At 39.4% G+C, this 21008-nt stretch overlaps 1 protein-coding gene across 1 annotated transcript in view; it reads left to right on the plus strand.

The window, feature by feature from the left end:
* The window catches only part of ULK2 (unc-51 like autophagy activating kinase 2), a 36671-nt gene that overhangs the window by 785 nt on the left and 14878 nt on the right, over positions 1 to 21008 (plus strand). Inside the window, exons 2-15 of the mRNA XM_053995649.1 lie at positions 1098 to 1190; positions 2426 to 2467; positions 10810 to 10842; positions 11211 to 11247; positions 12665 to 12838; positions 13912 to 13985; positions 14514 to 14615; positions 14960 to 15018; positions 15329 to 15411; positions 17386 to 17436; positions 17872 to 17957; positions 18557 to 18728; positions 19610 to 19670; positions 19907 to 19999. Coding sequence (XP_053851624.1) covers positions 1098 to 1190; positions 2426 to 2467; positions 10810 to 10842; positions 11211 to 11247; positions 12665 to 12838; positions 13912 to 13985; positions 14514 to 14615; positions 14960 to 15018; positions 15329 to 15411; positions 17386 to 17436; positions 17872 to 17957; positions 18557 to 18728; positions 19610 to 19670; positions 19907 to 19999 — 1160 coding nt within the window. The remainder of the gene's footprint in view (positions 1 to 1097; positions 1191 to 2425; positions 2468 to 10809; positions 10843 to 11210; positions 11248 to 12664; positions 12839 to 13911; positions 13986 to 14513; positions 14616 to 14959; positions 15019 to 15328; positions 15412 to 17385; positions 17437 to 17871; positions 17958 to 18556; positions 18729 to 19609; positions 19671 to 19906; positions 20000 to 21008) is intronic.

Genomic DNA, 21008 nt, shown 5'->3' on the forward strand with positions numbered 1-21008 from the left:
CTGGGGAGTTTTGACGTGGTTTGGGTGTTCGGGGGGGAAAAGAAAGAGCCGAAGGGAGGTGCGGGCTGGGGTGAGGCCCGCGGCTGCCCCGCGGCCCTGAGCCGGGATCCGGCCCCGGCATCCATAAACCCTTTATTTTTTCCCTTCCCTCAACCCCACCGCCGGTCCGCGGTCCCACCGCTCCTCCCCGCTGTTGGCAGCTCCCTGCCATAGCGGCGAGGGGAGAGTTGCAGCTGTAGGGGAGGCTGAGCCCTTTGTTTGTCGGGAGGGTCATGTTTATCTCGCTGGATAACGAGGGATCTAATGGAAAATTGTCTCCTTTGGGATTGGCTGAAGATTTCTTAAATTCAGAGGTGTCTGGTTTCCTGGCGTGACTTGCTCATCGCCCCGGATATTCATAGTTACGTTATGGTTTCTTGATGCTGTGAGTTTATTCTGGTGCCTAAAGAGCTTTGCTTTCCAGAAAACAGCCCTTGAGATTTAGCATTTTGGAGGATTAAGGCAGAGCTCATGGTTTGGGGAGGCACGGTGCAGTGATTTTGGAGTTAAAAAAAAAAAAATAATGAGAAAGGGAAACGGAAACTTTAAAGGCCAATGGAGGTGCTCCCACCTCACAAATAAATAGTTTATTTTTGGATAATACATAAATAGACAATATATAAGCTTGCTTAAAACAGAGGGGGCTCTGTGCAGTTTTCATCTGCAGAGTATAAAAAAGCTGAAAATGAGAAGTCCTTAAAGGACAGTAAAAGTAACTTGATCATTGTGAGAGGTCTAAAAGTAGATACATAGCACTGCTACCAAAAAATAAATGGGGTATGATTGCTTGTTGGGTTTTTTTGGTGTTTTTTTGTTTTGTTTTGTTTTTTAATGCTTTGGAATCCATTAAAATGCAGTGTAGCTGAAGCTGGATTTTAATAGCTGTCTAAGCTATTGTGGAATGAAATAGTTCTTGATGGTGTCACATGATGTAGTAATAAGTGGTGGGTAGAAGAGGGGTGATCTTGCAACTTTTTCTCAGTGTTTTCCTAGATAGTTGTTAGAGGATAAAGTTAAAAAAAAAAGTAAACTAACAGTATTTTTTTGTTCACTTCCAGAAAACTGATTGGGAAGTAGCCATAAAGAGTATTAACAAAAAGAACTTGTCGAAGTCACAAATCCTACTTGGAAAAGAAATAAAAATCTTAAAGGTATGTTAATTTGCAGTGATTTTTAAAGCTGCTTTGCTTGAAAAGGAAAAGAGACTTCTGACCTAGTTCATTCCAGGTCATGGGTGGTGTCACAGTAATTGCTGTTGTGCTGTTTCTTTGTTAGGGATCCAGAAATAAAAATATTAAGAAAAACAGGAAAAAAAAATGCATCTTTAGTTCTGGAAATGTCTCAGAACAGGTTCTGAGCATGCTTTTGCAGTTAAAAATAGCAAATTGTTGTGGAAGCTGTCTCTGTGCTTTGCTTATTGCACATGTGGAAGACTTTGTCCTTCAGGATGTCCAATGAGGCACATTTTCCCAGCAGATCATAGCAGAGGGTGAAGCATCAGTCTTTGATCTTTCTTCATCTTTTTTTGCTCAAAGGTGCCTTGAAAGCTGAAACCAGTGAGCTGCCTTTAATTCCTGAAGCAGCTGCCCACTTCTGACTTGTGATAATTGCCTTAAAATGTGGAGTGTGGCTCTAACAGAGGAAATGTAATGGAGCATCTTTTGGTTTTTCAGCGTTATTTTATGGAAACATCTCCTTGGGTGGTCATTTAGCATTCCCTGCTCTCTGAATTTCACATCTCATTTCACACAGCTTTGCAGTAATGCTGAGTGCTCCTTTCTTCCCATGTTTCTGAGCTTCTTGAGATACATCACTACCTTATATACATATTATATTCTCATTTATTTATTATATACCAGAATTAGTGTTGGGTATATTAGTGTGCTGCAAGTACTTAACTTTTAACTTTTGTAAGTTAAAAACTTCTGAAAAGTTTTTTGAGCAGCTACAAATTATTAATGAGCTGTCCCGTGAGTTTTATTTAATGTTATTTGGTTGGATTTTCTTTGTATTAAAGAAATAAGGTTGATTTGAACATGGTCTAGTTGGTTACTTCACTAAGTAAGAAATTGTGTAAGAATAGGAAATTAAATCTTGTCAGTTTTCAGTGTTCATTAGAGGATCTTGTGCTCTGGTACTTTCTGTAACAAGTCACAGACATTAAGTTCTGGAACCAAATGTTTTTATGACCTCTCAAGATAATGCCTAACTTCCTTATCCTGTAAATATTGTCTAAACAGCTGGGGTTTCCTCTAAATTCCATCTGATCATCTTAAAAAGATTCTCTTTGATTATCACCAAACCAGCATTATCAGCAAATTCAAATAATAATAGTACTAGTAATACTAATAACCTTTTTCCATAATACAAATATTTTGTTTTACAGGAACTTCAGCACGAGAACATTGTAGCTCTTTATGATGTCCAGGTAAAATATATTTTGATGCCTTTTTTTTTTTTCCATTAAAATGAATTTATGAAAATATAATCAATATATATAATATATGCCAAGTAGAAGATTTTGAATGGATTTATTTTGAATGGATTGAATCTATTTTGTTGCTGTCATCAGTTTGAAATTCAGCAAAAACAAGTGGCAGCAAGAGCAGCATCTTGGGGATGTGTGTGACAAAGAAATGTGGTGTTCAGCCCTGTGTCACAGTGAGGAGGAACTGAAGGAAGCAGAAAACCACAGTCACGTGTGTCTGTTGCCTGTGTGTCCAGAAGGACAGGATACAGTGCAAAAAGCCAAGCAGACACTTGGATCTTTTCAGTTAAATTCCTTCAGATTGTCTTTCTCTCTTTATTGCCAGGGTCCTGCCTGATGAGGTTGGGTTGTTCTGCAGCCTGTCTAGGGGAGAGTTGTGCTTAGGAAGTACATTTTTGTATCCTGCCAGTGTGGAGCAAAGCTAAATAAGACATGAGGTAGCTCCTGCAGCCATTTGTTCTGCTTGAATAAAAACTCTACATTCATCTCCTGGGCTCAATCCTGATTTTAAATACAGAGTTACACTGTTTAAAAAAAAAAAATTCCTGAGAAGTACCTTTGGGGCATTGCATAGTCAAAGCAACACAAAATAGAGATTGTGGCATTCAATCTTTCCTGTCTTTGCACGTGCTAAAGACTTTTAGTTTGTGTGGATGTGTATCTTTTGCTATAGAAATCTGTGTTCATGTGACATAAATTAGGTGGGCTCAGGATTTCTAGGGCTGTAGGACTCGAGTGACTTTTGGTACAAAGTTGAGATGTTCATGTAGCAACTGACTGTGCATCAGAACTTCTAGGTTCAATCTGTAGACTGTTTTTCCTGGATCTTGACTTCAACATCTTCATTTTGAATGATGTTATCTGCTCTGAGAGGGAAAGTATTGTCTGTTGTGCTTCTTGACAAGACCAGGTTTTCCTGTGCATTGCTAAGTGGAAATAATCTCTCAGCATCCTAAATTTAGTACGTCCAGACATCTCAAAAGCAACTGGAATTGTTGACTGAGGGTGTTGGTGTGTGAGTAAGCAGCTGAATTTTAGTGTTATCATTTACTGTTGTTTATACATGAAGGTTCCTTAGTCAGCTCTGCAGCTCAACCTGGGGGTAGTGGACTAGTTAAGTATTTTGCTGATTTAACATCTGAGCTTTGGAGAGACTCTTGCTCTTTTGATTTATGCACAAGGAAAGAGACTACAGAGCCCTACAGTTATCTATAGGGTTTTTATAAACATAACTTTTAGGCTTTTCTGTTCTGCCCCAGGAAAGGGTGAAAGGACTTCTTGAATGATCAGTGCTGCTCCATTTGAGAAGGGGATGTTGCTGCTTGTCACCAACTATTCTGTTTAAAATGAGCAGTTAAAGCAAAGAGAAGGGCAAACCTGTGTCCTGTATCTTGATATATTTCAAATACATTCATAGCAAACACAAAGCTTGGCAGCAGGATGCTGCTTCTATAGAAGGAATTGCTTTGCAAAATATGGTATTAAGAGTGTGCCACTTACACAAATAAGCTTTTCCCTTTCTGCTGTGTTTGTGAAGTGGCAGACATCATTACCTTCTGTGATTACATTAATTTATAACCCAGCAAGAATGAACACTATGCAAGGCATTCACATGTCTAGTAGGCTGTTACACCTACTGATTTTCTGTAGCATTTCATGTTCTAGCATGTGTTGCCCTTTTTGTGTGCCAGGGTATTGTGAACACAGTGATACAGTCCAGCAGATAAGACTTTAGGATTTCAAGCTATTTCTAAGTTTACAGAAGCTATTTTTTTTCCTCAGTACTGGAGCCAGAGGAGTCTGTGTCACAGTAGGAAGTTCTCAGTGTGAATGGGAGTTTGTTTTATTTTTGTAGTTCTGTTGGGCTGAAGCTTTTCTTAACCTTAGACAGTTTGAAATAAGAAAATGCTCCCGTTTCAGATGCAGTTTGACAGATCATATAGGTGAATAAGTCAAGAGCTGATTGTTGCTCTGAGTTTCAGGCAGAAAAGCTGGTGTGCAATGAAAGTGGCAAAACTAAGTGAAAAAAGTGTAAATTGATTGTGATCAAGGAAAAACACTTTCACATCTCATAATAATAAATTAATGGCAGTACTTTAGATTAAAGCTGTATCCCTGCAGAGCAATTTGGAATGTATCTTTTGAGAATGAATGTACAGTTATTTTATGTATTGCAAGAAGCTTCATTTGAATTGATTCTCAGGAAGTAGTTAGCTTCCTTCTCCTTCATGTCTCTTCATTTATGGTTGTGTTCCTGTTGCATGACCACTCACACAAGTCAGCATAATAAGGACAGATACACCATAAAGGTTTTAATTAAATCCAAGAAGAACTTGTGGGACATTCTGCTGGTTGTGCATGAACATTTTCAGACCTTCTCCACTGCTCATCCTTCATCTCCTGGGACTACCATTTTGATATGTTATTAGTGTGTCTGGAGTTCAATTACTAGAAGTGCCCATTCGTCTAGAGCCACACCCAGTGAACTGCTGTGTGTTAATGGTGGCATAAAAATGTTTTGTTCTGCAGCCAGCAGGATAATTGCCCTTGATTTCCGTGAGGTGGACGTGCAGCTCTGGCAGGTTTGAGCTGCAGATAAGCATTTTATGTAAGCAGAGCACTCCACTGCTGTTGGTGCCACCTCACAGGGCTGGGGAGCTGCACACACCAGGGTGTGGAGGCCATGGTGCTAAGGCTGAGGGAACTTGTAGAGATGTTTAAATAAAAACCCTCCATCTGTGAGAGACAAATAGAGAGAGAAAATAGCTCACCTCTCCAAGTGAAATGAATTTTTCTGTGAAATGCTTAAAAAAAACCTCAGATACAATAGATGGATAGCAAAAGAGACATTTTTCACTTATCTTCTTGGGCAAGTGTTTGATTGTCTGTCATTCAAGAATAAAAAGCTCCCAAATCTCTAAAATGGTTTAAGGATGCAACTCTTTTCCCATGGTGGTGCTGTGGGATGTCGTTCATCCTGCCAAAGAAAATCAGTCTTGGATCCTGTTAATTGGAGAAGTGGAGCCACTGTTTTTCCAAAGCAAAAGGAGTCTAAAATAGCCTCTAACTTACCAGTGTAAAATACATTGAGATCCTTGGATAAAGTATTCCACTGAAGTGGAATGAAGGTATCAGTAAGTTACTTGGAATGTTCTATATTTAGGACATGAGTTTACAGTTTTGTGCAGTTCATGATCCCAAGTGTGTGCTGAGTAGAACTAATCTCTTACATTGTGCCAGACAGTGTCTGTTTTAGCAAATAATTTAATTCAAAACCTCTCTAGAATGTCAGCCCTCAGACTGGAAGCCTGTAATGTATCTTGGAGATAGCATTTTAGGAGAGTGAATTAATGTCCTCACTGTATGGAGTCTGAAATTTGCTATTTGAACAGTAGTTTAGGGAGAACTAGTTTCTAGAGTGTTATTGGAGAAAAAATATCTGGATAAAAATTGTTTCTTGTCTTAGCTTGTTGGTACAGAGCAGACAAAAAAACCTGCAGCTGCTTCTGCTGTCCTTGGAAGCAGAGAAAGCCAGTGGGAATGGAGCCAGAAATCCTTCTGGGACCTACAGCTCAGCTTTGTTGTACACAGAGAGCCCAGGAGTTCTTACTAGGGGTGCTGATGGGAGGAACTGTTGTTTTAGCAGCAGGAATTAAATACCTCTGGTTTACCCAAGGACTCCACTTGGTCTGGTACTATTGCATGTGTTTCTTGAGATATTTGCTCCAGGCATCCTGTATGTGCTCCTGATCTCAGTGTCTCACAGCTTTCCTTGCCTCCACAATCCCAGCAGAACAGAGGGTGTCTCAATGTCTTTATTTTTGTCCCCTCAGCTCCTTGCTTAAGGCCTTTGTGTTTGTCAATATCCATCCCCTGTGTCTGTGTGAAAATAATCAAATGAGAACATGCTGTTCAGATAAAAGAAAAATCCTGCCCTGTAGCAACTGTAAAGGTTTTGAAACACTACCTGGCAGCTGATGCCAGCTAAAAGGTTGGTTATGACAGTGCAGGAATGATGCCAGTGTAAATGTTGGAGACAACCAGGATTAGAATTTGTTGTGGCCCACAGAAGCAGAGTTGGAGTTACTACACAGGCCTTAGCTTACCTGCTGTGCCTAGATCCTGTAATTTGAATTTCAGATCTGTTTCAGAAGAGTTACTACATAGTCTTTTGCTTACCTGCTGTGCTTGGATGCTGTAATTTGAATTTCAGAACTGTTTCACATGATTTTTTAGTACAAAAGTGTGCTGAACCTTTGTGCTGAGAGCAGCTATGCCTTTCCTTGGTGCTGGGCAGCAGAGCAGCCCCTTTCCCCACCTTCCATATATTGGTTAAATTCAAGCATTTCACTAACAGCAAATGAATGATCCAGTTCTTGTGGTGCATTTCTCTATGGCTGATTGCTCTTTTATGGGAATAATTGGCAGCATGCACCCTGCTTGAATCCTACAGGCACATGTCAAGTGACATTTAGTCTGAGATATAACATTTTGTCAGAATTAACAAAATGTTCAGTCCTTGGGGTGATAGGAGCTGAACACAGAAGTTGCTGCTGTGTTGCACTCACAAAGTAAACCAAGAATGTCTGTAATACAGAGAAAAACAGCCTTTGAAAGATCTGGACCTGTCCTTTTTCATTATATCATTAGAATTTTTGCCAAATGTATTTAAAGCCAATAAAAGAAGTGTGTTCCTGGCCAAAAAAATTATATCCAATATAGCACAAATGAACATAGCAGAAAATTAATCAGGTAACAGCAGTGCACAAGCTGTCAGGTTAACTCTCCTGCTTTGGGGACTCCTGTCATAAACTGCAATAAAATAAAATAAAATCTACAGAAGTGAAAAGAAGAGTAACTATTTGCCACAGTTTCTGCTTTGGGAGCTCACTAAACTCCTTGCAGGCCTTCAGCTTTTTCTAAAGGAGGACTTGTGAACCAAAATGACATCTAGGGAATGTTTCTGCCAGTACTCCAGAGATCTAACAACAGCTCTTGGAAGTAACCATGGATGTTTTGACTTCTTTTTCAATTAATGTTTTTAAAATGGAACCACTGTGCTGAGACTGTGATTCAAGTTGGAGCTTTGCATCCCCCAAGACAACTGGTAGAAGCCTTGGATTAAAACAGCAAGTTTTGGCAAATATGTTGCCTCTTAGCCTCTTTCTCTTAGGTCTATCTGTTTACCTTTCAGAATTGTAAATTGGTTTCCTATTGGCCTTTGTTTGCAAGTAAAACCTAGATTCAGAATAAAAAGGAGCAAAAGTAGGTTTTTATCAAGAAAACTTTCAGCAGGGAAAAAAGAGTTGCTGGGCAGAACTGGTAATTGTTGCAACACAGCAGATACTTGTTTTACTTATTTATCTAGGTAGAAGTGTAGGTCAGAACAACTGCAGCTGCGCTAATTTTGTGATCTGTACATCAATGCAAATTGCTGAAAGCTTTGTTATCTGTTTCAAGAGGCAGTTTAAAATAACTTGCTAGATCAGCTTTATTCCTGAATGTTAGATCTGAAACATGCTGGTTTTCTAATCTTTCCTTTTGGAGCACTTTGCTCTGTGTAATGAGTCAACAGAAATCACAAGTCTGGGGAATGTTGATAGGGAGAGCTTTATTGTTCAGCAAAATAATTTAGAAGGGCAAAATATGTCTCCAGAACTGTCTTGTCTATTCTAAATGTATTCCCAAAATGGAGATCACATTCTCAGTCAGGCTGGCCAAGAACTGTAAAATTTGAGCAGCTCTGAAGGGTTGAACAAGTTCAGCTGTTTTGAACTAAAGCTTGTGTTGGTGGGATATTGAAAAGTGTTTGGTTATGAGTTCAAGTTGGGACAAATTGTGGTTGGGGAGGTTGGTATCAGTTCTGTGCCAGCTATTACTTCCTCACTATGAATTGGAGAGGACTTTTGCGCCTGGGAAAATGACTTTGTGGAATCTCTAATCTGCTCTGCTGATTTATTAAAAAAAGATTTTCTAAGCTACATTAAGGAAACATGCTCTATTTCTCACTGTGACTTTACTTGGTGACTTGATTAGTTATTTTTCATCAAGAATATAAATTAAAAAAAAAAAAAAAGATGAGTAATTCTATTTGAGGGCAATCTAGTGTGGTCTGCAGAAATTACTTTCTAAACAGGTGAGGGCTGGTACAACAGGGCAAATCATCAGCTCTGTGTTTCTGAAGAGAGCAGCTCATTTGAGAGGACTTTGTTTCCAAGGGAATCCAGCAAACACATCCTCCTAGTTCTGTGATGAATAAATGTCTGTCATGAGCTGAGCATTACATGCTGCCATAAGCTGCTGGTTTTGTGCAGTGGAGGCTCTGACACCATGGAACATCTTTGTGGTTCGTGGGATTGCAAAGCTGGGGTGGAAATCCAGGAGCTGAGCTGCTTCCGTGTCGCTGGAGAATGGACTTTTCCTGCTTCATAGCTGGGCTGTTCTTTTCCACATCACAGTTACCCTTTAAGTGAAGTGATCCTCAGTTGGCAGAATTTTCAGTTTGATAAATTGGGATCTCAGAGTTGCTGTTTGGCATCTTTGGGATTCCTAAAAGGCAGCTTCTGTCTTGGAAGGTATTGTTGCAAAGGAACTATGCAGAAAGGAACAATTATATATTTTCAGCAACTTGCAAAGCAAGTAATTACTAATGGGTTTTTTTGCTTTGCTCTATGCACTGAGGTTTTGAGGTGTTTATAGGAATGTCAATTATGGTTCATGTTGGCCACAGCTATTGCAGAAACATTGAACAATTGAGACTTCCTGAAATGTGATCTGCTGCTGCTTTAATATTCTATATTGGTGAATTGGTGAGTTTGCCTGCCATTCCCAACAGATTTGACTCATACTCCTAGAAACTTGTTTTCTTTGAAGCTAATTTCCAAATATAAACAAATCTGCAAAACATGCTTGATGTTTTGGGCTGGAAAGAACCTCAAATACATTTCTGTAACAGACATGAGTGACTAAATGCTTCCCAAAAGTGAAGCAGGCTAATACAGACTTGAATTAACCTCAAACCAGCCAGTTCATCTTGAACTGTAATTATTACCATTATTTGGAGTTGTCTGGATGTCAATGTCTTTGATGGGTTGTGCCATCCCTGAGCTCTGCACTGTGTGTGGTGTTTAGGGTCGTTGGTTTCTCTAGCCTGGGCCCATTTTTGCTTTTATTTCTCTTTTTTCAAGCTTTCTAACATAAGCTGTTAGTGAACCCTTGACAATGGCACCCTGGTGGTAATTCTTGCCAGAGAGGTCAAATTGAGCATCTGCTGAAGTGTCAGTGCAAGCACAGAGAAAGGTGGCTGAGTTCACAGTGTTTGTTTTGCTGTGCAATGTCCCTTTTGACTTCCTTGCGACACTTTAGCAGCATTTAGTCAGACTGTCTGCAGTCCCACTTCCCACTGGGGCATGTGCCTGGCCTTGTCTGGTGCCATCTCACTTTTTTTCCTTCAACTGCCTTAAAAAATATTTTTTCCCTCAGTCTGTCAGCCCTTGTTTAAGTTTATTTTTAAAGGGAAAGGGAGGTAGCACACTGTGTAACTTAAAGCATCATCCTGTTTACTGTACACTTCCCTTCGTTTCCTTCCAGTTCTCTTCGTGTTCTCTCCTTTCAATCTCAATCAGCTCAGAGGGAGAAAAAATACTTTTGCTTTATAAAAACTCTCAGAATCTTCAACTTTGTAGGTCCAACAGAACTGTCTTGTGCAGGAGACTGTGGAAAACAATGTTGGTTATTAGCACAGACGTGTCAGGCCTTTCTTCCCTCACACAAAATAAATATTTGGAAACAGGATGAATGTTTTTGTTACAGCCAGGTTTAAGCACAGATTTATTTTTGTAACTGGATTTGTGAAATGTGTAGATAGTTTACAGTAGAAGTTGGGCAATCTGTCTTTCAGGAACTTTTCCCCAATTACAAGAGAGGGAATTCAGGTTGCAGAGAGGTCATGGGAGGTCAGTGCTTTGGAAAATCTGAGGAGGATGGACACAGCTCCCAGCTCTGCCATGAGGAGCATGACAGGGGTGTGCTTCTGCCAAGGGCTCACTCAGGGAGACACTTCATGGCAGTATTGCCTGGTGGCTTTATGGTTTTGCATGTGAAAATATTTTTGGAAATGTAAAATACCTCGTAGTGGAGAATCTACATTTTTGCTCTGCTCTGAAACAGTGACTTTACATTAAGGTGTCTCAGTGATAGGAAAATCCCATGTTACTCTTGGTTAATGCAGGTATAGACTTTGTATTCTCACATTGTAAATCAGTTTTCTTCTCTTCTTTTAGGAAATGCCCAATTCTGTCTTTTTGGTCATGGAGGTATGTGTTAACATGTATGTTTCTGGTTGATTTTAAAGACTTTTAGACAAAACTATACCTTTGCACAGCTGCAAACTAACCATGGCTTGCTAAAGCAAACTATATTGAAACGTAAATTACAAATTTCCTATGCTCCATTAAATTTATCAGCACTGTTTGTTTCATAAATTATTCAGTTTCATGTTATGATACTGTAAGTGCTGATGAAATGTGACACCTCGAATTATTAATTACAAATAATTGACAAAACAATTTTAAGGCAAACAGCTGGAAGGGATCTAATTTTCATTAAAAGATTTACAAAGTAGAATAGATGTATCAGGTGTTTTAGTGCTTGTATTTTGAATAAAACCCTTTGTTTTTAACAGTACTGCAATGGTGGGGACTTGGCAGATTACTTACAAGGTAATTGATTACTGTATTTCCCTATTATTTTGCTTTATGTGTTTATATTCTGTATTCCTCACAGCCATTGGTTTTTTTCACCATTGGGATTTTTTGGCTTGTGCTTTAAATTTGGGTAAATGAATGTGATAATACACACACAGAAAATGCTTTTTTATTTTTTGCCACAGCTGAATGTAACATTCCCTTATTTGTCAATGAGGGAGAAGCTGTAGTTAACCATCAGCAGCATGCTGAAAAAATGTGTGGGTTTCTATTTCTAAAACTGCATTTTGGGGGCTGTTCCCAGTGTTTTGATTCCACCTGTTTTTCTTTTCCAAGATGTGAACTTAAAAACACTGATTTACTTGTATAATAATGCTCTGAAAAAGAGGCAGTGCTGCCTTAGGAGAGATTTTCCATGGCTCTGCCCAAAGTGAGGGCAGAATTTCTAGATCATGACAAATGGATTCTTCATCCAACCAAAAATTTGAGCAGAGATGTTAATCTTCATATTTTTCCTGATGAAAATATTCTACTTGCCCTTGTATCTCAGCCTGTTGAAGGAATCTTTTCTATGCACAGCTATTGTTATGGTAACTGTGTGTATTAAAAGCCTAATTTCACTTGCCATTAAAACCTTTGGAAAGACTCAGACAGTGAAATCCAGCTCCTGTGTTCAGAGCTTTTTTTGGGCTGCAGAATGAGATAATACCTTAAGAAGAAACTTTCAAAAGTACATCTCATTTTTTTTCCTTTCAAAATAAGTTTTCTCACGGATGAAATTTCTGAGTAGAGTGGTTCTCAGCATCCCCATAAAGAACAAATTTTATGGCTTCAGGTTTTAACATGATTTTTGGATGCACTTAATGAGAAGTTCTTTTATTTTCTTGCGTCCTTTGCCTTTTTAGCCAGTTTAGGATTTCATGGAATCACTGGGTTGGAAGAGACCTTAAAGATCATTGAGTCCAACCCAGCCCCAACATCTCACCTAAACCTGGCACCCAGTGCCACATCCAGGCTTTTTTTAAATACAGGGATGGTGATTCCACCGCCTCCCTGGGCAGACCATTGCAGAACTTTATCACCCTTTCTGTAAAAACCTTTTTCCTAATATCCAACCTATATTTCCCTTAACACAGCTTGAGACTTAATGACATTTATTTTGAGATTTAATGGCAATTGAGATGCTACCAAGTTGAATAAACCACTGGAAAAACAGATGATTCATAGTTCTGTAGCAGCTCTAAAACTATGGTGATGTCTATATTGTTGAGACTATTTACATTTGTAGAAAAACACTGGAGACTGGATTGTAATTCATGATGATTAGATTATAACTCACTTTGTTTTCAGCCGGTCACCGTGAAGCTGATTACTTTTACTTAAAGATATTGTTATTTATTCTCCCCCCTGCTCCTGTGTGTGTCACTGCCAGCTAAGGGGACTCTGAGTGAGGACACCATCCGAGTGTTCCTGCAGCAGATTGCAGCAGCCATGCGGATCCTGCACAGCAAAGGCATCATCCACAGGGACCTCAAACCCCAGAACATCCTGCTGTCCTACGCCAGCCGCCGGAAATCCAGCGTCAGTGGCATACGCATCAAAATAGGTACATTCTCCCTCCCTGGAAGGGGAAATCAGCACTGTTGGGTTGTTCCCCCGCTCAGAAATGTCTCTCCAGTTCAAGCCCTGGATATGGAGTGTATTCAATTGATGCAAATCACACAGCAAGTCAAGAATGATGAGCTTCATGATGTGCTGCGTTCTCAGAATAAAAAAAGATTGAATCATAAAGACCTGTTTGATTAAATCTGCAGGACAGATCTATTTAGCTGATGTTTCTAGTACCAAAATGTTTTAATTAGGCATAAATCTAACTTTTGAAACTTGGAGTAGCCTTTAACCCATTTCAAAACTGTGTATGCAAGACTCCAGTTGCAGTTCCAGCTGTTTTCTTTCTTAGTGGTAGATCCTTCTAAGGGTTATTTGAGAGGTTTAGAAATGAAGGTTATGACCTATTTTTGGCATGGCAGAAGGGAAGTTTGGCCTTGTAACAGGGAGGAGATGTCAAATATTCAGGATACTACCAAATTCCTCTGCAGAGGCCACTTCAGGAGTTTTAATCACTCCTTGTTGTCTCTTAAGTGTCTATTTAAAGCTACCTTGTTTTTAACAAGTTCATTCCCGTGCTTTTGCTCAAAAACTGCACAGAGAAGACAAAACTTTTTCCCTTGCTGTCCTTACTTGATAGCTTCAGATGCTTTTGCCTGCATGGAAAATTGAGGCACCTGAAACTTAACTTCTTCAGCTTGTACCTGATGTGATTTCACTGCAGGCAGATTGTATATTCATCACTCTTAATGAGCCATTTATATTTAGCCAGTGACTTTAATCCTTTCCTGCTGATGCCAGACAGGCTGTTCTGCAGCTGGGGAGGTGCCTGAGCAGCAGTTTGTGCAAATGATGTCACTGCTGCTTCTTGGCTTGCTCATTTGAAAGATAATACATTATTCTTTCAGCATGACAAAGATTCTACTATTCCATGTAGCTGGCTAGATATTAAACCTGACTTTTTTCAATCCCACTGTTAATTGTAGCAGATTTCAGTCAGAGGTGATTTCTAGACTGTAAAAATTTGAAAATTATCTTTCTCTTCATTGACCAAGGTTGTTCTTTACACAGCTGACTTTGGCTTTGCTCGTTATCTGCACAGCAACATGATGGCTGCAACTCTGTGTGGTTCCCCTATGTACATGGTAAGGGACATTTCACATTATCTTGCTGTCTCAAACAATTTCCTGCCAGAACAAAATAATTGACTGCTTGCAGATTGGCAAATGCCTCATGTTGCTTTACAAGGATCAAGGACAGAGTGCAGTTCCCCTTTCCATAGTTTTACTGCCTTTTTTTTTTTTTTTTTTTTCCTTGGGATTTGGAGACCATGATTGTTATAATCAGAGAAACATCAAACATTTCTTAGTGGCTCTTTGTCCAGAAGAAGAACTGCAGAAGCCAAGTAAATAACATGTCCCTCTTCTTCCCAAGCATGCCAAGTGCTGGATGCTTTCTTCAGAGCATCAACATTTCTAGTTTCTTTGTGGTTTTGAAACTCAGCTGTCATTTTAGATGGAGCTGGTATCTCTCAAGCCATGTGATGCACATGAAAATTTTAATTTTCTGTTACCATGAAGTGATCTCTGTTAATACTGCTCTGACAGTAGATTCATACTGTTGTGGCTTTCCTTTTGTTGTTTTCCCTTCTGAGACTTTGCTGTTCTTTCCAGGCCCCTGAAGTGATTATGTCTCAACACTATGATGCTAAAGCAGACCTGTGGAGCATAGGAACTGTGATTTATCAGTGTCTTGTTGGAAAGCCACCTTTTCAGGTAACACTTTCTTTCCTTTTCCCTCTTCTCAGTCTGAAGGGCATTCCTGGGTCTCTTGCTTCTAGTCAGGAAAGCAGAAGCAAGTGATGTCTGAGTGTTGGTGCTGCAAAGGCTTGAGAATACCAAGAGAGAAGTTGTTTATGCTTAGTCTGCATGATGAGTGTGTTCAATCCAGAGGAAATACATAAATAAGGATCCTCAGTGCTGAAGGCACTGTTCTGCTTGGTGTTTTCTCCTTTAATGCCCATATGCAAAAGTCTCCTTTTTGTGTATGCGTGCTTAGGAACAAAAGCTATTTCCTCCATGAAACCGAGCTTTAATTAATGTACATTTTTATTTGACAGGCCAATAGTCCTCAAGATTTGAGAATGTTTTATGAAAAGAACAGGAATTTGATTCCTAGGTATGTCACCGTGGCCTTTCCTGTCACTTACACTTGTTGATTGAACACTTTTTCATCTTGGGGAATGCCTGGGATTCATAAAAACATTTGTTGTTGCTATCTTTGCAAGGATGTAGTGTGATACCAGTGAATCATGTTGCAGCTTGCTTTCATTGTACCTAGCTGAAACTAAATGGACTAAGGCTGTAAAGCACGGATAGTGATGACTTAGGGACGTGGCAGAATGCTGATTTCCTGAAATCCAATGTGCTATGCATTATTCAGTGCATGCATTACATTTAATGCACGTTTTACTTCCTCTTGTGTGCAGCATTCCTCGGGAAACATCAGCTTACCTGGCTGACCTGCTCTTGGGTTTGCTTCAGAGAAACCAAAAGGATAGAATGGACTTTGGTGTGTATTTCTTTTTTCCTCTTGCTCTTTTGGCTTTCCTTGTTAGTTGTATTCATGTGACCAGAATAATTATCTTGACCTTTTGTCCACAGCCAGTTACATGAGAAGTGAAGTGGTTTTTTTTCTTCTCTGTTTTCATAAAGAAGGCAGAGTAGCTAAAACAAATCACTGGAAAACTGCTGTCAGTATTAAGTGATGCACATAAATCATGACTTTATTTTTGAGTAGTGAAATATAAATCAGTTTAATTCTTTCAATTGTGCCCTTTCCTTCAAGGATTTACTGCTATACCTTAAATTTCATGTTGAAGTCTTATTTCTGCTGCTTTAACTGGTGTTTTAGCATCAGACTGGGAGCAACCATTTCTGGTGGGAAGAACCCACTTTGGAAACACACTATTGAGCAGTTACATCTTGATTAATTCTTCCTAGCTGCATCTTGTATATCATGATATTCATGCTGCTTATTTAAATTTTATAGCAGTACTTGTTAATGCAGTTTTATCATAGCTGCCAGGAAATATTAATCTTAAAATTTTAGTTCAGATCCAGAAAAAGCTCACGATAATTGGGTAGAATGTGACAAATTATATTGGTCAGTGTATAAATCTCTATGTGTAGGAGAAGTAATAAATCACAAACATGGACTGTGAGTAATTGATTCCACTCTGCACTCTGGGTGTGCTGATCCCTATAGTTTCTTCAGACATGGGAAATTCACTGTATCACTTGTGGTGGTGGGAGAAAGTGTTTGTGCTTAGAAAGAAAAATAGAAAGCAGAATGGCAGTGATGAAAGTCATGTTTTCCTTGGCTGAGCCACTTAAAGGGCCTCAAAGGGGCTGCTCTGGAATGTGCTTAGCAAAGGGAGTGAAAGGGAGAGTTTATAGCAGAGCCCAGTTGCCTGTTGTTAAAGTAAAAATAGCACTGGAAATGTTGTTGATCTTCCAGCAATATGAAGTAGAACAGCAGGTGTTGTACAAAAGCTGGAGAGCACCTGATCCCTGTGTTCAAGTGAATAATGACATTGTTCAGGAATTACAGCTGGATTCCTTCCCTTATCAGGTCATGGAGAAAAGTGTTGCTGAAGGAAGGGAGATACTGCAGGCCTCAGATTCTTTCTTTTTTTTTTTTTTTTTCCTTGTTATTTGCTTATGTCTGAGACACAGCATTGTTTTTCCTCCAGTGTTAGGACATTAAAGTTCACCCAGCTCAGCAGCTGGCTCCCACCAACCCTCAAATTCCCTGAACCAGCTGAGCACTGCTCCTTGCAGAACAAAACTTTCCATGTAACCTGGTGGCCAACTGGTTATGCTCAATTAAAAGTGCCTCAGCATATCCATTTACAACAAAAGCAAAGTATTTCTAATGTAACAACAGCAAATACACTGAGGGATTTGTTAAAGAAGGGGTGTCTAATTCTGCTTTTATGCCATGAACTGGCTGCACAGGTCGTGTTCTGCTGTTGGGAAGTGAAAAGGAGAATGGCTCTGCTGTGATTTTTTTTTTTTTTTTTTTTTGCCACCTAAGGTGTAGCATTAATGGCTTCAAAAATAAATGTCAATTCTTGGGAAGGGCAGAGCTGAAAATACTTTCAGTGTCTCATGTGAAAAATGCTCACTGTTTTGAAGAGCAGACTAAAACTGAATTACTACCACAGAGAACATAATTTCCTCAGCAGTATAGGGAGGTTTCTTGTGTACATGGCTTTAAGTGCAGTCACAAGATTTCTTCTAGTGATTCAGTCTGATTTGCCTTGCTGACTGATGTTTGAAGTTATTAAATTGATTCTTGTTTCCTTCCAAACTCTATGGCAGCACATACCATAGAGAGCTTTAATCTTTTATATACTCTTCACCCTCTGGCTCTGCAGTGTTGATTCTGGGAAGGCAACCATTTATCACCATCTGCAGTACAGTCTGTAAGTTCTGTCATTTGTACATCTACTCACAATGGTGGTTGTTTCTTGTTCTACAGAAGCATTTTTCAACCACCCTTTCCTGGATCATGTTTCAACAGTGAAAAAATGTAAGTAGTTGGTTGTTTTGTTTTTGCTTTTTTTTTTCCCTTTTTTTTTGCTTTTTTTTTTCCTTTTTTTTTTCTTTCCCCACTTATTTGTGTAAATGATGAATGTTGTGGGCTGGGAGGGAGAAAGATCTGCCAAATATCACACTAAGTGTTTATGAGACATTTTCCTCAGCCTGCCTGTTGTTGTGCTCTATTATGAGCCTTAGTGTTGAATCCTTTCTTGTATTATGCCAGACTGAAATGTGATACTTATTTACTTGTTCTTTTGACGTTTGCACTGAACTTAAATACCCTCCTGTGATTGAGGATGTGCTGTTCTTATAAGCTGTCTAAGAGCTTATGAATGAGAAGCAGTGAAGAAATTTGTTTGAAATTCAGCCTTTTGAAGTCTTAGTCTCTTTTTTTTTTCTCCTTCTCTGGGTTTTTCTCTTCCAGCTTGTCCTGTACCAGTGCCCACATACCCAGGCTCAGTCTCTGGTAGTTCCTGCAGTAGCTCTCCTTGTCGCTTTGCTTCTCCTCCAGTAAGTTCTGTGTTACACCACAATCTCCAGAAAATACTTTCTGTAATGTTTAGCCAAGAATTAATGAATTTTTAAAGTCTTTTAATACTTGAACACTGTAAACTGTCATGTTTAGGAGAAAACAGCAAGGAACACCCTTGTCTTTTCCTTAAATACCATTAATAGTTTGGTGCTCTCTTGTTCCTTGTGTTGTATCTTGTGGGGGGTTTTGTTGTTTTTTTAGTCAAGGTGAAGAAAAACCCATACAAATATCAAATGCTACAGAGCAGCAAGTCTTTAGATATTCTGGTATGGTTTGCAATGTAATGACTGTTAAAGATAAATTTTGAATTGGCCCTTTTGGCTAAGACCCCTTATTACAAACCAGTGACTTCCAATTTTATGTGACATTTGGAACAGGTATATCTGTATCACCAGGAATGATTGAATACATCCCAGCTGTTTAAACTCACAGCCTAATCAGTATAGAACTGTCTAAACTGACACTACAGGGTTATCCAGTATTTGAAATGTCATAGTTCAAAAGCATTTCTACTTTGTGAATCACTGGATTTACAGTGGGTTTTTGTAACTTTCTTTTTCCCACCGCCCCCCTCCAGTCTCTGCCAGACATGCAGCACATTCAAGAAGAAAATTTGTCTTCCCCTCCACTGGGTCCTCCTAACTATCTTCAAGTCTCTAAAGACTCTGCCAGTACCAGTAGCAAGAACTCCTCTTGTGACACAGATGACTTTGTTCTTGTCCCACACAATATCTCTTCAGACCATTCATGTAAGAACCTTTCATATTTTTACATCTCAACCCAATTTTCATTCATAACACACTTCTACCTCCTGTTGTTCTTTGGCTCTCTTTGCTCTAAATGTGTCAGAATTCAAATTGAAATTAATTTATGTAGTTTGATTCCTCTTTGGAAGGAAACTCTTTGGTACTACATGGCCATCTGGGACATTTTTATCTTCAGTTGAGCAGACAAATATGCAATAGGAGTGGTTTAAAGTCATGGAAAATAGTGGGGCTTGGCAGTAGAGGAAGAGATTCAGTTGTAAACAACTGCTGATAAAAGACCCAAGGATCCTCTTGGAATTCTTTGTGGAAGATTTCCACTTTCTTTCCTCCAGACTCACTGAACATGTATAGTTCATGCTCTAGAGCTTTAAATAACAGGTGTAGGTAAAAACATAACACTTCTAACATGAAAGGTAAAACATCAGCCTGGGCTTATACAAAGGGAAAACTTGGCTGTAGCACATTTATGACATGGTCCCAACCTGACTTGCACAAAGTCAGCTGATTCCTGGATGATGCCACCAGTTGTGGTAAATATTTGACTAAATGACTGCCTGAAGAGTTTCTGCCATCCATTGGTGTAAACATCCCAGTGCTGATATCTTGTACTCCTAAACAATAGAGTTTATTTCAAAATTATTACTAATATGACAACAACCCACAAACAAACAGCAAAATAACTTGGTGAAGAACTCCCTTCCCCAGTTCCATTTTTGTTTGGGGTCACATTTGAGATATTTTCCTACACAAAACCTTTCATATATTCACAGAAATGTTTTTCTCTACAACAGCAATATGGAAGGTCTAATTTTTTTTCTGATTCTGCTTGCTGACGTGGCTTTTCCATGTGTTCCCTCCTGCAGATGATATGCCTTTGGGAGCAGCTGGCAGGCGGGCTTCCAGTGAGTTCTTGATGTGTGGAGGGTAGGTGTGCTGAGCTTCTTCCAAAAGAAACCTCTTCTTCTAAAATTGATGCTGCAGCTGCAGAAGGGTGTTCTGGGCTTTTGGCACTGGGTTGTCATAGCTCTGTGGACTTTCTGAAAGATAAACAAGAATTTAATTTGAGTATCTAAACAGCTTGAATTCAGGAAGTTTTGCTGCCAAGTAGAGTTTCTCTGGTGTGAGGACCTGTCTTTTGACAGTGGTTTTTGTTTTCACAGGCAGTCACCATTAACTATTTCTGGAAGCTCAGGAACTGTACAGAAACCATCCACAGCCTCTTCTCGAAGTGCTGCTTCTGGTACAGCTAACAGGTGTGTGATGTGCCCTTAGATTCTCTGCTATTTTATGGGTGTGGCTTTATTTATTTCTTTTTTTAATTGTGAAACTGGACTAAAATAGAAGCCAGACCTCTTTTCTCCAGGCTCCCTTCATGCCTTCTCTGGTGCACCCCTAAAAGATTTCCTTAAGGAGTTGGGAGCATTCTTTGTCTGTTTAAATTCTGAGCTGCTTAAAAGCAGAAATTTAGGGGCATAACTGACTTGTCTTTTTTGGTGTTGGGAAGCACAGCACAACCTTCATGTAGTGAGTCAAGATGTTGAATGAAGATACATTTTACAAAGTGGTTGTGAGAGAAGAGGAACTTTGAAAGCCCAGATTGCTGTGAATTTGTGTCTCGTGGCTGGCTCTGTTTGTCTGCTCACTGGGTGTGGCTTTTGTGCACGGGATTGTTGTGAGGTTCATGGTTGTGTCTCACAAGATGCCAAAGTCACATGAAGGAGCTAAACATGTATTGCAGGTTTTCCATCAGCAGGACTGGCTGTAGGCTTCAGTTTCTCCTGGTTTAAAATAGAACTGATTTTCATCGGTGGGGCTTGAAATCTTTCCTGTATTACACTGGAAAATGTAAAGCTTAATTATGGTGTTAAACTACTCATGGAATATCCAAGCAGAATTTGTTCAAGTGATGAATATCATGATGTTTTTAGTACAGACAGAAAGAGGATGAGTGGCTAACATGTTGGGTGCATTTTTGGCTTGTGCCAGTGCTAGAGGGCTGCAAGTCAGCATTATTTGTTTAGAAATGCTTGTCACAAGAAAAGTTTGTTACTTTGTGCTGATCTTTGTGCAGTTGGGGAAATCTGCTGACAGGGGCTGTCGATACAGCTTTTAACCTCATGGTTTATGTTTAAGGGCAGATAATGGGGATGGTTTGCCTGTAGAGACCCATTTGCTCTGAATTGGCCATCTACAGTGTAGTATAAATACACTGTTCTTTCCTTTTTTAAGTTGTGTCAGGCAGAGTTTTTAGAGTTAGAAATG

This window comes from Vidua macroura, chromosome 20 (assembly GCF_024509145.1).
Source record: "Vidua macroura isolate BioBank_ID:100142 chromosome 20, ASM2450914v1, whole genome shotgun sequence".
NCBI lineage: Eukaryota > Metazoa > Chordata > Aves > Passeriformes > Viduidae > Vidua > Vidua macroura.